The sequence below is a fragment of the Nelumbo lutea genome, chromosome 5 (assembly GCF_056320005.1).
Source record: "Nelumbo lutea isolate HS-2025 chromosome 5, American lotus-T2T, whole genome shotgun sequence".
Classification (NCBI taxonomy): Eukaryota; Viridiplantae; Streptophyta; class Magnoliopsida; order Proteales; family Nelumbonaceae; genus Nelumbo; species Nelumbo lutea.
The window spans coordinates 54,815,414-54,837,537 of record NC_142688.1 but is presented as its reverse complement, the minus strand read 5'-3'; the positions used below and the strand labels follow the sequence as shown (position 1 = coordinate 54,837,537).

The 22,124-nt window shown below is 43.2% G+C and overlaps 1 protein-coding gene across 1 annotated transcript; it reads right to left on the bottom strand.

The window, feature by feature from the left end:
• Positions 1 to 17,139: 17,139 nt before the first annotated feature.
• On the bottom strand, positions 17,140 to 20,942 carry LOC148852498 (uncharacterized). The gene is made up of 2 exons (XM_088942854.1): positions 18,724 to 20,942; positions 17,140 to 17,755 (listed from the first exon to the last, which is right to left on the bottom strand). The coding sequence occupies exons 1-2, from the start codon at positions 20,825 to 20,827 to the stop codon at positions 17,388 to 17,390; spliced, it is 2,472 nt and encodes an 823-aa protein (XP_088798980.1). The 5' UTR covers positions 20,828 to 20,942; the 3' UTR covers positions 17,140 to 17,387.
• Between the last annotated feature and the right edge of the window lie 1,182 nt (positions 20,943 to 22,124).

Genomic DNA, 22,124 nt, shown 5'->3' with positions numbered 1-22,124 from the left:
CTCAATCAGGCGATGGAGTTCTGGGTGTTCGCTTACCCTCTGTTGCATCTCCTCTGGCAATAGAGCCAATAGGTGTCCCAATTCGACGTCGGATTCATCTTCCGCCGTGGAAGAAGAAGAAGAAGCAGCAAAGAACCATACCTTAAGGACCTTAATCTAGGTTCCTTATTTGCTGTCGAAAGGAAGAAAACAGTAAGGGTAAAATTGGGTTTTTAAAAAACAATGTCACCTATATACAAATTTAACGGAATATTAACGGATGCAAACGGTAAGGGTATGGTTAGTCAATTGTTAGAAATAGTAGGGCCAGTCAATTTTCAAACAGTAGGGGTACACTTAGTCAATTAGCTAAACCATAGGGGTAGTTTAAGAAATTTACCCTTTTATCAATGTCTCCAAGATGTGTACAAAAAAGTCAAAAGGCACACATTACCACCAGTTTCACTGGTTGGGCAGCTAGTATGACTATTTGCAGCTTTTCACTAGCTTTTTCTTTTCTTTGAAGAAACAATCAAACAACTAATTTTACCTGCATGTAGTTGTTATGGCGAGAATTTTTCTATACGATGGCTTATGACACTCCAAATTTTGACAAAATGAAGGAAAGAGGCCAGTCGAGGAAGATCGGTGCAAAGAAGCTGGCCAGAAGAGGCCAATCAATCCACCTCAACCCCTCATGGGGAAGAGGTTGGCACACAACCGCCCAGCCGAGGGCAGCAATAAAGGAGGAGGCAAGGGTGGGAACACACTGAGACCCCCCGGGCTGAGGGTCTCATCCTTTGGGCCCTCACCCATCACCTGAGCCACAAGGTGAGGGGCAGTTGGTGACGCAACGCACGTTCCGCCCCTAGTGGGATGTTAAAGAGGGAGACTCCCTCGATACAAGGGGTATCGGGGAGGCCCTTGTTCTTGGGATGATCCTTCCAGGGGATCGTCTTGCCATGACCCACCAGGGCCTGAAGGACCTCCATGACTTTTCCCTGGATCACATGACTGAGGTATGCTGCATTATTGTCTCATCATTTTTATAATACTTTGTCTTTCTTGTTTTTAAGTTACTATGAAAGGTGCCCTTATTACAGTCATCCCGGTACATTGTTAGCCTTTGCGACAAGATAAAGGTTCTTCTGCATCAGTTGAAGAACTCTATGGAGAAGAGGGATTAACTCGAGGTACGGGTTGCCACAGCCGAGACTCGATTGTATCAACCATGAAGGAGGAAAAGGAGATGAGGAAGGTCTTGGAGGAAGACCTTAAGGCAGAGAAGGATCTTACTACAGAGTGGAAGGGGGCCAAGCTGAAGCGTGTCGAACTAGACAAGGCTCTAGTGACTGCTTGGGCGTGAGTGGAGGATGTTGAGGGTAGAGATGCCGTTGAGATTTGGAAGGTGTTGGTTGAGTACAAGATGGCACTCACCAATTATGGGGCTGCGTCCTACTTGGAAGGCATGGATGACATTAAGATACAGGTGTTGCAGCTGATGCCCGAATTTTTGGTGGAGAAATCAGGGTTCCCTGGTGAGGCCCCTTCCACCGCAGTGCCTTCAGTCGAGGCTCTTATCACTGAGGTCCCTCCTACCAAAGTCCCTACCTCTACCAAGGATCTCACCTAAGTTTTTCCTTTTTATTCTTTTTATTTCTTTTTCTTGAAATATTTTGTAAGGGGCTTGGTGTCCCCTAATTGAGGCCAATTTTTGTAAAGTTGAACAGATACATCAATGAAATACTTTTTGCGTGACTTGTGCCTTTGTTTTCTGTACTCTTTTCGCTCTTTTCTTTCTTCTTTGTTTTTTTTTTTTTGCACTTAGGGGGCGATGCCCCCTTTCGAGAAGTCACAAGTATCAAAGAAGTTATTCGAAGTAGTTTGTTACTTAGGCGTTCGCTTAGGAAGCTAAGTTAAGGGAGTCTAGCGGAGGCTGAGCTATGCCGTTAAGGAGCTCGGGGCCCCTTTCCTTAGCGAGGGGGAAAGGGAGGCGAAGGCCTTAGCTTTCTCAGCATGCTCTCTACCCCTAACCAAAAATTGGTTGAACAAGGCTGAACTAGGCTGCCAAGGGAGCAGGGCCCCTTTCCCTAGCGAGAAGGGCAGGGAAGCGAAAGCCTTAACTTTTCTATCCTGTTCTTTGTCTCAGCCAAGGAATCTATGTTGAGGCTGCTTGATGCCACCGAGAGGTCACGGTGAAGAGCGTGCTTTAGCTGGCTTGGCTTGGCCTTCCTTGGAAAGGATGAGAGATCCATCACATGGATGCCCAAAGATTGCGGAATAAGGGGCAAATTTCAAAAATTTTTCTCTCCCTTCAACTGGGAACCACATTCCCTATTTAGAAAATCATATTTTCAAGGATAAATCTTGAACCTTAAACTGAACCAGATCTGAACCAAAAGGAATGGGAGAGAATAATACCTGATACTGAGAAGTAATATCTCCCAACGAAGGTGTTCACGCCCAAGGAAGGATCTAAAGACTGCTCTCGCTGAAGATGGCGCAGTGCAGGATGGAGCAGAATCAACAATGTTCTTCCCCAAGAATTCGCAAGAATCAGTAGAATGGTATGTGAGCACAATTTCCTTTTCAATCATTTCTCAAAGAACTGATGTCAAGATCCAATCTTGATTTCTCCCACAACTGGAGATCAAACTGGCAAACAGGGCGACAAGAGCAGGGAGGCGGCAAGAGAGTATTCGCAGGCTGCTGAATTCTCTCTTCTTGATTTCAGCACTAAAGAGTATCTGATGTGTTTCTTGTTGGTCTCCCTCAAAGCTGCCGCCCCCTCCTTCTTTTTGTTAACTTAAAAGATCAGCTCCTAATCCCATTAGAAGGTGCTTATCCAAATCATATTTGGATCAGCCTTCTCTTCTAGTGATAAGGATAAACCCTTATCTTATCTGTAGATTAGATTAGCTTTATCCTAATCCCATTAGGAGGTTTCTAGATCTGAATCACATTTAGATCTGGACTCTCTGAGTGGTTAGGATTAAGACCCTATCCTATCTGCTAATCCATCTCAGAATTCGCCCCTTTAATTAACTAAATAAATAGCCTAGTTCGAAATGGGCTTTAGGCCCATTAAACTTATGTGCTCACTCAACCTTCCTAACTGCTGCCCAGTTGGGCTTCCTTGTATGGCGTGGGACCCAAGCATTGATCTACACATCAGCCACATGGGTTCGGCCCAGCCTTTGTTACAAGGCCTGGTCGAATACACTGTTAAAGATAGTGCACCCCCTGAAACCCATCAAATGGGCTCTATGGGCCCAACACTTACCCTAAGTGGTCCCTGGGCCAAGCCACCTTGAAACACCCAGGGACTGTGGGCAGATGCAAGATTAGCCCATCAGGTATTATCCTCAATGGTCTTACACTTAACCGCTCAGCCCTTAATGATCATACACTGCCCCACAAGAGAGGACCTCTCCCTCGGCTGCAAGGAACAGTGTTGCACTTTTCATTTATATGGATCCCGGGAATTAACACCTTTTGCAAACATTTTAGAAACCATAATATATATACTTTTATATCTCATATAAAATATACTTTGCAAAACAAATCTCAACGGTTGAAATCGGCTGCCGGCAGTCTTGGTTTCCAACAGTGAGAGCGCATCCCCGATCATTACCTTTGTCCGACAAAGGGGTTGATCCTGTCACTATGATCACCCACTCAGATGAATTCTCAGATTGTCCCAACATACCTAGATTTTGACCCCCGCTAAGGATCTCACTGATTGGTACATCAAAGACACCCCAATCCGACACCTAGTGCAGCATCATAATCGAGTCTAGGGGTCGGGTGTAACTTTCCAGTTTTGCCCATCAATCTCCAAGGTCCAGGGCAATAGTGGAAATCTGGTCCAGTTCAAAGATTCAATTAATCCCACACTATATGTGCCTGGGGTCTCACCCCGGTAGCTGAGACAAGCCACCTCAACCGACTTGACGGCACCATAGTGTCAGTCTTGTGTGGATAGGTCTCCCCAGATCGACCCACTGGCTGTGAACATTCTAAACTAACACGAGTCTCAATAAGTGTCCAGTTTAAGGGTATTACACAGAAACATACCAAGGGAACATGAATCAAATATGCACTTTTATTCATTTACAATAAACTCATAATGTACATCAATTTTGATTGAAACTAAGGGCATACAAAACTGTCTAACAGCTCCCACTTGCACTTAGGTCCAATCAGGTACTAGCCGGAGTCCCATGCTTTCCACGTGTTTCATAAACACTTTCTGTGTCAGTGGCTTAGTCAATGGGTCTACCACATTCTCCGCTGATGCTACCTCTTACTATCATCCTCCCGTAGGTCCAGTGTTGTCATACAACAATGGAATGGGTGATGTGCTGAATTCCAAATTCATGAATGAACACCTTCATTCATAAGGCAACCTTATCTCCACTGTACTTTCACCGTAGTTAACCATACTTTCACCGTAGTTAACATACCTACATCATTCCCAATGAGTAGAATGTCATCTACATATAGAACCAAGAAGGTAACCTTATCTCCACTGTACTTCCTGTAGACACAGGGTTCATCCGGATTCTGCTCGAAGTCAAACAATTTGACGGCAGAGTCAAAATGGATGTTCCAACTTCTAGAAGCTTGCTTAAGTCCATAAATGGATCTATTAAGTTTACATACCATGTTTTCCTGACCTGCAGCAATGAAGCCTTGCGGCTGCTGCATATAGATATCTTCATTAAGATCTCCATTCAGGAATGTAGTTTTGACATCCATTTGCCAAATCTCATAATCATGGTATGCTGCTACAGCTAGCAGGATCCTAATGGATTTAAGCATGGCCACAGGCGAAAATGTTTCCTCATAATCGATGCCCTCTTTCTGAGTGTACCCTTTCGCCACCAGACGAGCCTTGAATGTCTCAACCTTACCATCAGGGCCCTTCTTCCTCTTGTAAATCCATTTGCAACTGATTGCTTTTACCCCGGAGGACGGATCTATTAGAGTCCAGACTTCATTGGTCTCCATTAAGTCCATCTCTGCTCTCATGGCCTCCACCCACTTCTGGGAATCTATGTCCAACATAGCTTCCGTGTAAGTCACGGGATCCTCTTCACTAGTCAAGGTTTCCACCAGGTAATTATCCTGGTCATAACCGTAATGGATTGGTGGCCTGGATACCCGAGTGGATCTTCTAGGATGGTCACTACCTGGAACTTGTGGGACATCTCCCACTGCTCCTGAGCTCTCCTCATCAAGAACAACTTCCTGACGATGGGCATCCAGGATATAATCGGTGTCCAAGAATTGCGCGTTACGACTGCAGAACACTTTCTACTCACTTGGGTCATAGAATAGGTAACCTACAGAGCCTCTTGGGTAGCCTACAAATATGCAACGACTGGTCTTGGATTCCAACTTGTCTGCACTCGTTCTTTTAACGTGTGCTGGACAACCCCAAATCTTCAAGTGTCTGACACTTGGTTTCTTTCCGGTCCAAAGTTCATATGGAGTATTCGGAACCGATTTGGTTGGAACCCGATTCAGCACATAAATCGCAGTCTCTAATGCGTAACCCCAAAAGGATGTGGGTAACTTTGAGTGTATGAGAAGCGACCGGACCATATCCAATAAGGTCCTATTCCTCCTCTCCGAAACACCATTAAGTTGTGGTGTAGCAGGAGGAGCTAATTGTGATACTATCCCATTGTCCTTTAAGTAGTCTCTGAATTCGTTAGAGAGATACTCGCTACCTCGATCTGATCGAAGGGCCTTAATTTCTCTCCCTAACTATTTCTCGACCTCTTGTCTAAATTCTTTGAACTTTTCAAAGGATTCAGACATGTGTCTCATTAGGTACACGTAACCGTATCGTGAAAAATCATCTGTGAAGGTGATGAAATACACGTGTTGATTTCGTGTCCTAACACTCAGGGGACCACATACATCAGTATGTATTAGGTCAAGTGTGCTCGTACATTTTTCAGGCTTACCGTTAAATGGCCATTTCGTCATCTTGCCTTGTAGGCAAGGCTCACAAGTGGGAAGATCTTCTACAGTTAGAAAATCCAAAGGACCATCCTTTACCAACCTTGTGATTCGGTCAACACCGATGTGGCCAAGTCGATAATGTCACAGACACGTGGGATTAACTGTATCACGAGCTCTCTTCTTAGGGATTTCAGCCGACATAGTTTCAGTTATGTTAGTTTCTAGAGGAGGATGTAGAACATAGAGACCGTTCTCCAGTTCCCCGTATGCGATGAATCTGTTGTTTCTTTTAATAGTAATTGTATTACTAAAGAAGACAGAATAACCATCTGCACACAGTTTTGAGACAGAAATCAAATTTCTCCTTAAATTTTGCACATAAAGACAGTCTTTCAGTACAATTGTTCATTCTCTAAAAATTAATTCCACGGTTCCTATGGCCGCGGCTGCAACAGCTGCGGTAGTCCCCAAGAAGAGTGTGACTTCTCCTTCACTCAGCCTTCTGCTTACCTTGAACCCCTGCAGTGAGTTACAAGCATGAGTTGAAGCCCCAGAGTCATTACACCAGGATGCAGAAGCTACCAACAAATTGGTTTCTATAACACAAGTTTCGAAGTTACCTTTCTTGGATTCCAGGTAGGTAGGACAGTTCCTTTTCCAGTGGCCGATCTTCTTGCAGAAGTGACAGGCATCCGATGCTTTGTCTTTCTTCTGCTTCTTGCTCTTAACGGATTTCTTCTGAGGCTTCTTTGCCTTCCTCTTTCTCTTGCCTGTCTTGCCAGATTCAACAAGCATGGCTACAGGCTCATCCTTTCTAATCAGTTCTTCAGCTCTTTGCAACATATTGCTGAGCTCTTGTAAGCTGACATTCAGCTTGTTCATGTTATAGTTCATGATGAACGGATTAAAGGAAGGAGGCAAAGAGTTAAGGATAGCATCTATCTAGGTTGCAAGGTCTAGCCCGGATCCAAGAGCCTCCAGTTCGTTGATGTATCCCATCATCCGAAGACAATGGTCGTGAACTTGTTGACCCTTTGACATTTGTGCGGTCATGAATTGTTTCAAGACCTTTTGTCGAGTAGAACGATTCTGCTCTTCATACATTGTCCTGAGACTGTCCAATATGTCTTTGGCAAGTTCGATCAGATCAAACTGCCTCTGTATCGGGTTGTCTAAGGAGGCAATGATGTAACACCGGGCAAGGGAGTTTTTCTCCTCCCATTCTTGATAGTCTCTCCTTCGGGCCTCATAAGCCCTATCACCCGGACGCTCCGGGGTAGGATTCTTTGCCACTTTGTCCAGTTTTTCAGAAGCTAGGACCAGCATAAGGTTCCTGTACCAGTCAGCATAGTTTGGGCCCTTCAACTTGTTGTCATCAAGCAGTTTTGCAAAAGATCCGTTTGCCATTTTCTGATAAAAGTGCAAACATCAGTCCACAACCTAATTTGATTCATGTTCATTTCATAGATATGGATTTTAATCTACGATCCATTTCCATTTATTCGTCTCTGAGATTTCCCTTCTCTCTCAGTGACGGAGACTACGGGTTGTCTCTGGAAATGTGGGAAATCACATAGGGTGCATGGAGCCAACTGTTTCAGCTGCATAACCCCACCACCTTTCTGTGAAGGATCACATCCACTCATCATATGAGTTTTCCCTTTGGCCTCTATCAGACAAGGTTTAGAGCCATTTTTAGGTAAACCTTTCTGTCCAGTGAGTGCTTACCCATCATATTCGTGAACGCCAAGGTACCGTGAGAGAGTTCCCATTTTCTGGTGAAGCCCCTCCCACATCGGTCTATGACGCCCCTATCATCTTATGAAACACTCAGACAAGCCCAACAGCAAATGGATAGCCCATTTTCTGGTGCGTTTCCTCATTACTGAAGGACCCATCCTCATGCTAATGATGGAAGGCCTTTAGAGAGTTCATCATATGAATCTCCCTATCACATGCACTCATATTAGCTGGAGGTAACAAAATTACGCCCTAGTTTGATTTAGGTCAAACCAAAGTGGCTCCCACTGACTTTCATAAAGCCAGATTTCGGTGGGCCTTGAATCGGCTAGGGTTCCGCACGTAACCTCTTGATGAGGTGTGGGGCCCACCACTGAGTGAAGTCATCCAATGACCAAAAGGGACACCATGGCAATGATGTGCACTCAGCCATGGTGTGCGCAAGAGCCACTGTCGAATGAGCATGGGCCAAGTACTTATGGCCCATGTACGCAGCACATCACACATCCATACATCACATGCAAGGATAAATTGATCCAATCAATTAATTATCTGTTAGGCCCGTTGGAAGCCCGTTAAAATTCCATAATATTAACCATTAATATTATCTAGGTATATGGGCTGAATTAGGGTTACCCAGTTCAGCCCATATAGCTTTATCCTTTAAAATGGGCTTTTGCAATTTTAACTATTTAAAACTGGGCCTTTACAGGCTATGCCGAATTAACCATTTAATTAAATATCAATCCTTAGGCCCATTAGTGGGAAATTAGGGCTGACTTTCAGTCTTGATTAAACCCTAGAATTGGTCCAAACAGTTTTGAACCAATCTTAGTTCGAATGGGTCTAGGGTTTGATTTTTAATTAAATCCTTAATTCAAGAAAATAATCTGAAATTAAATACTGATAAAAGGAAAAAACAAGAATCAGTCAAATAGGGCTGTTCGCACAATCCTTCCTGCAAAACAGAGGTTAGATCACAGAATGCAGTTTCACAAACTGCAAATCGCAGATATCATTTCACTCATCTGCGAAATCTCCTTCTCTACGAAATCTCCTTTTCTGCGCCGCCAACTTCGATCCAAAATAAAATAAATAGAAATCCTATTTCTATTAATAATTACATCAGATCGAATACCTATACATTGAGTCTAGAAAAAAATAAAAAAAATATTTACAAACCCAAAATAAATCAAGAACTGCAAAATCGCAGGTTCCCTGCGCAAACCAAGAATTCGATCTCCTCTTGTATGAACAGCCCATAAATCAAGAAAATTATAAAGAACAATTCTAAATAATAATCAGATTTATTTAAAATTAATTTCAGATTATTTGCCCATTTGTTTTGGGAACAAATTTCCCAAAAACCAAATCTACGCAAATTGGGTACAACGCCTTCTCCCTAATTGCGCAGGTTCAGATTTGAAACAGAATGGTTCAAGATTTGAACCTGGGCTCTGATACCACTGAAAGGATGAGAGATCCATCACATGGACGCCCAAAGATTGCGGAATAAGGGGCGAATTTCAAAAAATTTTCTCTCCCTTCAACTAGGAATCACATTCCCTATTTAGAAAATCATATTTTCAAGGATAAATCTTGAACCTTAAACTGAACCAGATCTGAACCAAAAGGAATGGGAGAGAATAATACGTGATACTGAGAAGTAATATCTCCCAACGAAGGTGTTCACGCCCAAGGAAGGATCTAAAGACTGCTCTCGCTGAAGATGGCGCAGTGCAGGATGGAGCAGAAACAGCAATGTTCTTCCCCAAGAATTCGCAAGAATCAGTAGAATGGTACGTGAGCACAGCTTCCTTTTCAATCATTTCTCAAAGAACTGATGTCAAGATCCAATCTTGATTTCTCCCACAACTGGAGATCAAACTGGCAAACAGGGCGACAAGAGCAGGGAGGCGGCAAGAGAGTATTCGCAGGCTGCTGAATTCTCTCTTCTTGATTTCAGCACTAAAGAGTATCTGATGTGTTTCTTGTTGGTCTCCCTCAAGGCTGCCGCCCCCTCCTTCTTTTTGTTAACATAAAAGATCAGCTCCTAATCCCATTAGAAGGTGCTTATCCAAATCATATTTGGATCAACCTTCTCTTCTAGTGATAAGGATAAACCCTTATCTTATCTGTAGATTAGATTAGCTTTATCCTAATCCCATTAGGAGGTTTCTAGATCTAAATCACATTTAGATCTGGACTCTCTGAGTGGTTAGGATTAAGACCCTATCCTATCTGCTAATCCATCTCAGAATTCGCCCCTTTAATTAACTAAATAAATAGCCTAGTTCGAAATGGGCTTTAGGCCCATTAAGCTTATGTGCTCACTCAACATTCCTAACTGCTGCCCAGTTGGGCTTCCTTGTATGGCATGGGACCCAAGCATTGATCTACACATCAGCCACATGGGTTCGGCCCAGCATTTGTTACAAGGCCTGGTCGAATACACTGTTAAAGATAGTGCACCCCCTGAAACCCATCAAATGGGCTCTATGGGCCCAACACTTACCCTAAGTGGTCCCTGGGCCAAGCCACCTTGTAACACCCAGGGACTGTGGGCAGATGCAAGATTAGCCCATCAGGTATTATCCTCAATGGTCTTACACTTAACCGCTCAGCCCTTAATGATCATACACTGCCCGACAAGAGAGGACCTCTCCCTCGGCTGCAAGGAACAGTGTTGCACTTTTCATTTATATGGATCCCGGGAATTAACACCTTTTGCAAACATTTTAGAAACCATAATATATATACTTTTATATCTCATATAAAATATACTTTGCAAAACAAATCTCAACGGTTGAAATCGGCTGCCGGCAGTCTTGGTTTCCAACAGTGAGAGCGCATCCCCGATCATTACCTTTGTCCGACAAAGGGGCTGATCCTGTCACTATGATCACCCACTCAGATGAATTCTCGGATTCTCCCAACATACCCAGGTTTTGACCCCCGCTAAGGATCTCACTGATTGGTACATCAAAGACACCCCGATCCGACACCTAGTGCAGCATCATAATCGAGTCTAGGGGTCGGGTGTAACTTTCTAGTTTTGCCCATCAATCTCCAAGGTCCAGGGCAATAGTGGAAATCTGGTACAGTTCAAAGATTCAATTAATCCCACACTATATGTGCCTGGGGTCTCACCCCGGTAGCTGAGACAAGCCACCTCAACCGACTTGATGGCACCACAGTGTCAGCCTTGTGAGGATAGGTCTCCCCAGATCGACCCACTGGCTGTGAACATTCTAAACTAACACGAGTCTCAATAAGTGTCCAGTTTAAGGGTATTACACAGAAACATACCAAGGGAACATGAATCAAATATGCACTTTTATTCATTTACAATAAACTCATAGAGTACATCAATTTTGATTGAAGTTAAGGGCATACAAAATTGTCTAACATGGGGTGTGAGCCCTCAGGTGATTGAGGCTTTGGGAGTGTGCTTAGCCGAGGTCATAGTGTGCTTCCTTCTTAGTGAAGTACTTAGATCATTTTTAGTGTCTGTTCATGGTGGGCTGAAGTTCTCATTGGCCGATCCTTAAGGTTGAGGTCCTCGTCGTTCCTTGCTTTAAGGAGAAGGACAAGTTGGCATATGGTTCACAAGGAGTCATGTGCATAGGTTGTCATCCTATCTGAGCGTATAACCTCAAAGGAGGTTGTGTGCTTCGGCCGGTCGTGCGGCCGATGGGTCTTGGTAGTTAGCAAAATAAGAAGTTATACACTATAGGTGGAGCCAAGGGGGAGGAATTTTGCACTTTATTCATTATTCAACCATCGAAGAGTACATTCATTGATAATACATCTAGAGATTTTTTGAATTCTAGGTTTGAGAGACTAATCTTCCATTCAAATACTTGAGCCAAAATGTGTTGGGGCTGACAACCTGCTTGATTTTGTAGGGACCTTCCCAGTTGGGGGCCAAGCTTGCCGACAATAGGCTCAAGCACCATAACTTTTCTGAGGACGAGGACTCCTTGTAGTGTCTTTCACCTGCGAGTTGTAATAGCGGGCTACCCTATGCTGGTAGGTTGCGACCTTGAGTTGAGCCTGCTGTCGGACTCCTTCCAGTAGATCTAAGTTTTTCCTAATTTCATTATTTTCGGCTTTGTTGTACGCCTCAGTGTGGAGGGTTGGATGGCCAATGTCTGTAGGAATGATGACCTTGAGGCCATAAGTTAAGTTGAATGGAGTCTCACCTGTGGCAATCCGAGGTGTCACCTAGTAGGCCTAAAGAATGTTGTGTAGTTCGTCAGCCCAAAGACCTTTTACTCTATGCAACTTGGTCTTCAATACTTCTAAAATTGTTTGGTTGGTGACTTCGGCTAAGCCATTGGTTTGAGGGTAGCATACCGATGTGTACTACTATTTGATGTCGAGCTTGGCGCACCATTCTCTGAATCTTGCATTGTTAAACTGCTTCCCATTATTAGTAACTACCATGTGGGGGATGTTGAAGCGATAGATGATGTTCTTCTAAAAGAAGTTTTGAATCATTCTAGTTGTGATGGTGGCTAAAGGATCAGCTTCAACCCACTCAGTAAAGTAGTCAATGGCGATGATGAGGTACTTCCTATTTCTTGTGGCTTGAGGGAAGGGGCCGAGGAAATCCATACCCCACTTGGCAAAGGGCCATGGACTGTTGAGAGGTAAAAGAGTTGTGGCTGATCGATGGGAGATGTTAGAATGTTTTTGGCACTAGTTGCACTTCTGTACTAGCTTGATTGCGTCATTCTGTATTGTTGTCAAAAATATCCTTGCCTTAGTGCTTTTTGGGCCAATGCTCTTCCTCCGAGGTGGTTGTCGTAGATGCCCTCATGGATCTCTCAGAGCACATGCTCACCCTCCTCCTAATGGAGGCATTAGAGGTAGGGCAAGGTGAAAAACCATCGGTATAGCTTTTCCTTGAGGAGGGTGTAATGGGTTGGTTTCCCATCGGACCTTCTAACTTCATTTCTGTTTTTGGGCAACTGCTCATGTAGCAAATAGGTAATGATGGGGTCCATCCAATAGGGCTCAGTTTGCACAAGGAGCACTTGGACTTCTTCGATGCTGGGGTGTTCTAGTTTCTAGATGTGGACCGTGTGGCTGAGGACTGTGCCCAAGGTGTTGGCCAATTTGGATAGGGCATCAACCCTCATGTTCTTAGGCTAAGGGACTTGTAGTAAAATAAAGTGTTGGAAGTGGCAGGCAAGCTTTTGCACCTTGGCTAGGTACTTGGCCATGTTGTGTTCTCTAGGTTCGTACTCACCTTTAACTTGGTTCACCACTAGTTGGGAGTCACTCAAGACTTCAATGTGTTGAGAATCAAGGTCCTTGGCGAGTCGTAGGCCTACGAGTAGGGCTTCATTATTAAAGGCCAAGAAGTCAAACCACAAACGCATATTCTACTTTGGTGTTGTTTGTGGTAAGGAGTATGAGACCTGCTCCACTTCCCTTGGAGTTGTAGGATCTGTAAATGAACAACTTCTAGGTAGGCCGAGGTCCTTCGATTGGTCAGGGCCCCTCCACCTCTTTAGGGGCTTGGATGAGGGGTCAATTGAAGGTGCATTCTGCTATGAAGTCAGCTAGGCTATGCGCTTTGATTGTAGGCCTCAATTGGTACTGTAAGTCGAACTTAGACAATTCGATGACCCACTTGGTCAGCTGCCCAGAAGTCTTTGTCTTAGCAAGAGCGGTCTTGAGTGGCTAGTTGGTTAAAACCATGATATTATGGGCTTGGAAGTACAATCTAAGCTTCCTGGCCGAGACCTCTAAGGCAAAGGCCAATTTCTCCACTTCGAGGTAGCGGGTTTCAATGTCACCGAGGACCTTGCTAATGTAGTAGGTAGGCCTTTGCACTCCAACTTCTCTTATCAAAATAGAGTTGTCTACTTCATCTTCAGCTGAGAGTTATAGGTACAGCATGTCTCCTTGATTGAGGTATGTGAAAATACAGATCCACCACTTCCCATTAGGTTTCTTTACCACAACCACATTGCACAACCAATTAGGGTAATGTACCTCTCGAATGAAGCCGACATTGAGTAGCTTATCAACTTCCTCTCCGATGGATTTCCATCACTTTGGTGCAAAGTTCCTCTTCTTCTGTCGAACTGGCCTAGAGCTTGGGTCTATGCTCAACCTGTGAGTAATGACTGAAGGGTCAATTCCAAGCACGTTATTGGAAAACCAAGCAAAGACGTTGGGATTAGCTTTGAGGAAACTTACCAACTCAAAAAGGTTGTTTGGGGGAAGGTTGGACCCGATGCGTACCATTTTCTTGGACCTGGCCTCGTCTAGGGGCACTAAGATGAGGTCCTCAACTTGTTGGTTCCTCCCTGAGGTTGAGGCCCTTTAATGATAAAGCTTCTTTTTTCTTGCCCTTTAGTACTACCACATAGCACTAGTAGATAGTTTGCTGATCCCCCCAGACAACTCTCATGCTGTATTCGGCGGGGAACTTGAGAGCAAGGTGGTAAAAGGAAATGATTGCCTTGAGCGCGTAGAGGGTTGACCACCCAATGATAGCATTTTAGGGGAGCCAATCTTCACAACTAGGAACTCATTCATCCTCATCACCTGCTAGGGTTCTGTCCCTACCATGACTGGTAGGGTGATCCCTTTGGTTTGACAACATTCCCGGAGAAGACAATGAGTGGCACGTTGTCAGGCTGAAGGCACTTGGGTGCCAACTTCTTCTTCTCAAAGGCGTCATAGAAGAGGATGTCGACTAAAGAACCGCTGTCGACCAATATTCTGTTCACCATGTAATTTCGTAACGATAGCAAAAGTGTCGTCATGGGGGACCGGAATCCCCTTTAGGTCTGCATCCGTAAAGGTGAGGGCTTTGTTCTACTTCGACTTCTTGGGAGCTAGCCCCTGGATGTTTAGCTACCTGGCATAGGCTTTTTGGGCCGAGGCCGAGATGCCATCCGAGGCCATGCCCTCGATGATGACATCGATGATGCTAGCTAACTACTGCGGCTACTATTTTTGTTGTGAGGATGAGGCGTTGGCTTCACCACCCACATATTCCTTCAGGTGGCCACAGCGGATGAGGGATTCATTCTCAGTCTTCAAGTCATAAAAATCTTCGGTGTCGTGGTTGGTGCCGCGGTGGTACTTGTAGTACTTCTTGGGGTTACCCTTCTTGGGGTTCCTCTTCATCTTCTCAAGCCACTTCACGTACTCTTCCTTCACTACTTGCATGAAAATTTGTGTTCGAGCGGAGTTGAGTGGTGTTTATTTGCTATAAGCTAGGGCCAAGGTCGATGGCTTTTTGTTTTCCTTGTTATTGTTGTTGCCATTGTGGCTATCTCCGTTTATCCTCTTATTCTCTGGGCCTCCGCTGTGATGGTTGGCTTCTCGTTCCTGGCGGTCACTGGATGAGGCCTCCTCAGTGTTGATGTACTTTTAGGATTTCTTAAGGAACTCCGCCTTGGATTTGGGCAGTGTCTTGGCCACAAAGCATTTGAGGGCCGAGCCTAGCAGGAGGCCATTGATGGCGACGTACATGGAGACCATGGGGTTGAGGTCTTGGACTTCAAGTTCCTCATTGTTGAAGTGGTTGATGTAGGCTTGCAGGCTCTCACCACACTTTTGTTGAACGGTCATGAGTGAGATGACGCTCTTCTTGCACCGTTGGCTATTGATGAAGTGGGAAAGGAAGAGACTGGCAAATTGCTCCCATGAGTTGATGGATCTAGGGGAGAGCCCGAAAAACCATTGGCTGGCTTCCCCCTTGAAGGTCACTTGGAAGGTCTGACATGTCAAGGTGTCGGAATACCCACAGAGGAGCATGAGGGCCTTGAAGCTTTCCAGGTGGTCGTCCGGGTCCGAGGTTCTGTTGTACATCTTGAGTGTTAGAGCTTTGAAGTGCTGTGGGAGAGGCTCCGATGTGATGTCAGTGGTGAAGGCGTCCATCTTCTCGAATGATGGGTTATGACTTGCCAAGGCGTCAGCTCGACTTTTCCTAACCAAGCATAGTTCATCTTTGACAGTGCCAAGATCCGCTTATAAGTCGACGATCTTTTGGTCGATGGGGGCCTGAGCCTCATCCTAGTTCTCCTAGACACAAAATGGGCCGACCTTGTTCCTCGAGTACTCCGATACAGGTGTGTTTTGGTTCCTTCTAATGTGCTGGTCATTTAGGAGCCCTCGGAGGTTCGAGATATAAGAGGGAGAGGTTTGGAATTGGCCCTCGACCCTCGAAGGAAGGTTCTGGTGGCTTGGCTACCTACCTTCATCCCGGGGGCTTTCCTATCGGTAGCGATATCCTTGGTCTCGACGGTGATTGCGAGACTATGCTAAGTTGTTCCCTTGTCGGCAGCTGACTGATGCGTCAACTACTATTGGACTCTGAGGGTTGGTCCTGTTGGGGCCGATGGGACATATAGCCAATGAGTTTGGAAATGATTGTTCGCTATGGCGCCTTGGGCTCCTAGCGAGGCAGCTACCCTGTTGGCGGCCTCCTGTCGGGCGCTGCTGGTGTTTCTTTGAATTGGTTGAAGACCGCTTTGAATTGTCGAGCCAGTTGAAGACCGCTTTGAATTGGTTCATCGTGACCAAGTTTTGAGCATTTGTAGTGTTTCTTTCCATCTTGGCAGAAGCCTAAAGGTTGATTTTAAGACAAGTTTTTAGGTTCAAGTCCAGTTAGGGGAAGTCTTAACAATCGTTCCCACATACAACGCTAATTGTTGTTGTTTCCTTGGATGGAATGAGGGCAACATGGTAATTACGCTTCCAAGCTGAGGGCTGGTTGATGAGTCTGAGGTTTGCAGTGGCTCAGGTCCTACAAATCAGTCTTACGTAGGAAGAGATAACGTCAGAGTTCCCAGATGCTAACCTGAGGCGGAGGCTCTGGCGATCAAGTTAGTGAAAGTATGGTGAGGATGGATGAGGCCTGAATTAGGATAGCTTAGATGAAGTCACAATGGAAGTAGTAGAACTCGTAGTAGTAGAGTCTCTTAGTGTGTGTGTTCACCATGGGGGGGTCATCCCCTATTTATACTTGAGGTCGCCAAGAGGTAGGTGGGTGCATATAGCTCGACCTTGCATGCGCAGCCATTTGAGGTCGCCACGTGCGGCTATGCCATTGGGCCCGCATCGCATGCCGGCTTCTGCTCCATGCGATGTCCCTATTGGGTCCGCATTGTATGCTGTGCAAACAGTTCAGGGGAGATTTTTGTTAAAGTAAAGCCTCAAGGAGGCTTTTATGATTGTGAGAAACTTCAAATGAGGCTTTTATATTTTACCTTTTTCTACTTGATTAAAAAGGAGATCCCAATTTCAAGGCATGATATGAAAAATGCTTTTTTCAAAAAAAAAGGCTAACCAAACAGCGAACGTTTTCTCAAAAAACTGATTTCTGATCCAGCACTGATGTGATATAGTTTTCTGAAAAAATGGCATTGATGGCAAACACAACACACCTACCAAGGAAATAGAAAATGGGTGTAGGTCAAATCCTCCAACATAAGAGTACCAACAATTTTATAAATGAAAAAAATTATAATTTCAAACCCCACAATTCAGAATGAAAAATTCCGGTAATACATTTGATGTTTTCAGAAACAAAGACAGACAGACTGCTCAGATTGTGATTGAACTTGGGTGAGAGTCTAATCTAAGGCCGGGCCCAGACCTTGAAAATAATTAGACAATCTCCAAAGGTAATGTGGTGATGATCACTGATTATATGGCAATTAGTCAATTATACACATCCCGAGATCCTCAAGCTGATGCAGTGATAATACGTCAATAGGCTGAGCAAATGAATGCCTACGATTGGCCAACTCCTGAGAGACCTTCTGCATGGTTGGCCTAAATTTTGGATCCGAACGTAAGCATGTGGATGCCAGCATTATTACATAAATAACATCCTGTGCAATCTGATCCATAGGAGGCATTAGACGTGGGTCCAACACATCCTTTACCAGTAGATCCCTTGCAACCAATGACGACAATGAACTGATGAGTTCTCCTGGGTGCCTCCCCATTATAGTCTCGAGCACCACCACCCCAAAACTATAAACATCGCATTTTTCAGTCACAGCCATGGTGTATGCGAGCTCTGCAAAATAAATAAGACAAGCTCAACGATCTGAGTTCAAAAAGACATTCAGATCCGTAGATGATGACCTATATATTCAGAAAACAATCAAGATTTTTTTCTGAGGTGCTATATTCTATCTGCCTTTTGGGAGGTAATTACTAATTAGTATCCAATCCAACCCAATAGATCCAAGCTTATCCTGCCATATTCTACAGGGTCTAGCCCTACATTTTGAATCCCAATTATGACCACTCCAGATTTTTTGTCCACAACTCTGTACTCAGTTACTGCCTTAAATTGCAGCCACACATTGCCATCTTGTATGTAAGATGGGCGACTGCATTGTAGTGTAGGTAGGGAGGGAGTGGGTAGAGAAAGTCGGTAGGAATTCTGGATTCCATTATGACAGGGTGGGAATTATAATTACATTTACATATGCTTTGCACAATTTTGTAGATAGACATACATATATAGAGATGTCAGTGAGTTGGGTTTGGCTCAACCCTAAGTCAACATGGACCTACCCGCACCTGACCTGACCCTAAGTCAACATGGACCCAATCCAATCCATCCCACATAAATAGTACCCTATACTCAAGTCTAGGCCTGTTCATTTCTTCTTAATTTTTATCGACTTTCTCTACCCAAAAAGATAAACAAAAACTCTCAAATATGGTTTGACAATTTTCAGAATTCAGAACAAATTCTCTGCATGTTTAGAGGAAAGAAAAGTTCACCACTACCAGTATACCTCTTAATGTAATTGTTACACTTTCAGATGTCAGACTTCAGAGCAAACGAACAGGCCCCCTAAATGTTTTATTTCTATTATGTCAATGGGTCATTTAATTGTAGGTTTAGCACTGAACCCAATCCATTGTCAGCTCTGTTTTATCATGAGTCTAATGTTAGTACTGATATTCTCCAATCTAAAATCTAATAGCAGAAACAAAAGAAAGAAAACAGGAGTAAACCAACTTAATTACCTGGAGCAATGTATCCATAAGTGCCTACAAGTATAGATCGATTGGATGAGTAAGGATTTAGCAGTCTAGCAGTACCAAAGTCAGAAACACGAGCCTCAAGCTCTGAATCCAGCAAAATGTTCTTGCTTGACATATCTCGATGAACTATAGGTGGACTGCAACCATGATGCATGTAGAATAAAGCATGAGCCACACCTTTAATGATGTTTAACCTCTTAACCCAATCCAATGCTGCAGCTTCTACGTCATTATGTAACATAGCAGCTAAGCTTCCTCTTTCAATATACTCGTAAATCAAGAATTTGCATTTTGGATGTTCACAAAAAGCATGTAACTTCACAATGTTTCGATGCCGTATTGTGCCCAGCATAGATGCCTCCTTCCTAAGACTTGTGTCATCAACGATCTCCTGGCTTTTCATGGAATGGAGTTTCTTCACAGCTACTACTTTCCCTGGCTGCACCGCAGCTTTATAAACGGTTCCACAGGAACCAGAGCCAATGCAGAATTTAGAATCAAAGTTCTTCGTTGCTTTAATGATTTGTTTATATGCTGTGTTCACATCAAAGTTCCATATGGAAAATAGATCTCCATGCTTTCCTGCTCTTGCCTTTCTCTTCATACCTCCTTTCTTCTTCCAGTACAAGAATGTAAATCGGGCAACCATTAATACACCAAAAAGACAACAAAGAACAGCTGATGAGATTATGAGAATTTTCTTTCTTCTAGACAAACCTTTTTCTTTCAAGATACAGCCTTCATTATTGGACAGGGAACCTTTCAGATTATTGTATGACAAAGAAATGAATATACACCTCCCAAAAAGGTTGGGCGGTATGGTACCATAAAGCTTGTTGTAAGAGAGATCAAGGTAATCTAATTGTAGCCTGCCCAGTTCTATGGGTATCCTTCCATCAATTGAGTTATTTTTCAAGTCTAGAGTTGCGAGGTGTTTTAGGTTACAAATCTGCAATGGAATCTTACCAGTCAAATTGTTATGTGCAAAAGAAAGTTCCCACAAAGTAGAGCAGTTACCAAGTTGCTCAGGGATTGATCCACTTAACTTGTTTTCCGAGAGATTAAGGTAATTTAGATTGGTCAAGATACCAATTTCACGAGGAATACTCCCAGTGAACTGATTGGATTGGAGTAGAAGGCTGGTTAAAGAAGAGAAATTACCCAGTTGCTTTGGGATTGATCCACTTAACTTGTTTTCTGAGAGATCAAGGTAAATTAGATTGGTCAAGGTACCAATTTCACGAAGAATACTGCCAGTGAACTGATTGGATTGGAGTAGAAGGCTGGTTAAAGAAGAGCAATTACCCAGTTGCTTTGGGATTGATCCACTTAACTTGTTTTCTGAGAGATCAAGGTGCTTTAGATTGGTCAAGGTACCAATTTCACGAGGAATACTGCCAGTGAACTGATTGGATTGGAGTTGAAGGTCAAATAGTTTCTTCCACTTCCCAAATAAATTTGGATCTAATTCCCCTGTTAGTACATTTTTGTATAAATGGAGTCGTGAAATTTGGGTGAGATTAGCTAGAGAAAGAGGTAGGATACCAGAAAGATGGTTCATAGACAAGTCAAGGTAGGTAAGCTTCGGCCAGTTTCTAAACAAATTAGAATCTATATCCCCTGTTAAGTCATTCCAACGGACATCAAATTCTAAAATATGGGTGAGATTGCATAGAGAACGAGGTAGAGTACCAGAAAGATAGTTGATAGATAGGTCAAGGTGGGTTAGTTTGGAAAGAGAAGCGATGTCAGTTGGAATGGCTCCTTCCAATAGATTATAGCTGAGAACAAGATGGGCAAGATTTGGAAAAGATGAAAAATTCAGATTGTCAAGCTTACCTTTCAAGAAGGAACTTGACAAGGATATACTTGTAACGCTTCCTGCCTTGTTGCAAGATATGCCATACCACTCACATGGGCTTGAGTGAGTATTATTGTTCCATGAGTCTAACTGTGAATAAGTAGAAAGGCTGGCTTTCCAGTTGAGAAGAGCCTGAGCTTCTCCCGATGGCTCAGATCCTGATACTATAAAGACTACCAAAATGCTCCAGGAAGCAACTATTTCCAATAGAATGGACGACGCCATGGAAGATGGTCGGCTTCTAGCTCTGGATTCCACTTTCCAGGTTATATTTAAGGCAAGATATTTCTTTCGTGTGGGATGCAATTAAAAGCTCCCCATGAATAGGTTATTATTGTGTTCTTCAATGTAAATTGGTTTTCTTTTACTGAGTTAAAGAAAAAAAAAAGAAAACAAAAGCATCTGGTTTTAAGATAAATTAAAAAGAAAAATACAGAAAACATGCATGTACTTTTTTTCCAAAACTGAAATAAATAATACATGTTCTTGAATATATTGTTTAAAAACATTTTTATTTTTTCATCTGATTAGCTCTTGTCGTGTTTAGTTAATCATATATATATAGTTTTATTTTTACAATCCAAAAACATTAATGGTTTTTTTTTTTCAAAAACAAAACCAACTTGCTTTTAATCTTCAAAACATGTTTCAATTTTTCTACTGATTTGATGTGGTGGTTTCGGAAACAAAAACATTCATAAAGCCATCTTAACGTCTAACCAAAGTGGCCATTAGGCACATAATGTAGAAAACAACCGTATCCCTGCCTGCATCACTACACCTGGGTCAAGGTAAATTTATCCTCACCGTCCGGGATCCGGATGTAGTAGGCACGTTAACTTAGCAAACTAAGCACCTAATAACAATGTGACAACTGTCCCAGCTAATTTGTCTTTCATCTTAAAGTTTTTGTTCAATTAGAAGTTCTCTATTGTTTTATTATTTGTGTCAAAATAATTAAAAATAAAAAAATCATGAATAAGGAAAACCTAAACGTATTGGGAATTGGAAATACTTGGAACTCATTGGATTCTCGATCTCCAACCTTCTGCTGTTTAAGTTTCAATTATAAAAAAACCAGACTCTGACCATTTTGGTCTCCAAGTCGGTTTTAAACACCATAATGTTGTGTTATTCGAATACATGACTCATACGACATGAAAATGGAACCGTTCTTGTCACCGGTTTTTTGGATCGATGGTTCAACCATTTGGTTCAAATAGACAGCCCGTTCTGACAATAAAAATTAAAAAAAAAATGGCCAAAAACCATTGAATGGGTCAACGGGTTAACGATTCAACCACTCAGGTCAATGGGGCGTTGACCGATTGAATGGTTTTTTGCTAGAGACTGGGATTGGGGTAAAATGAAACTGGTTACTTGGACAATTCCCAATTAAAAAATAAGAAAACGAATGACCCGTTCTGAGAACAAAAATTATACTTTTCCTCAGAGCTTAAAATTATAATAAAACTATTATGAAATTGACCTATAGGTTTTTTCTTGAATTTTGGATGATCTT

What these genes read in the sequence shown, in the direction of transcription:
- LOC148852498 (XM_088942854.1), bottom strand. Translation starts at nt 20,827, where the DNA reads ATGGCGTCGTCCATTCTATTGGAAATAGTTGCTTCCTGGAGCATTTTG. An exon ending in TTATGGATACATTGCTCCAG is followed by an intron (nt 17,756 to 18,723) that starts GTAATTAAGTTG and finishes TTTATTTTGCAG; the next exon opens with AGCTCGCATACACCATGGCT.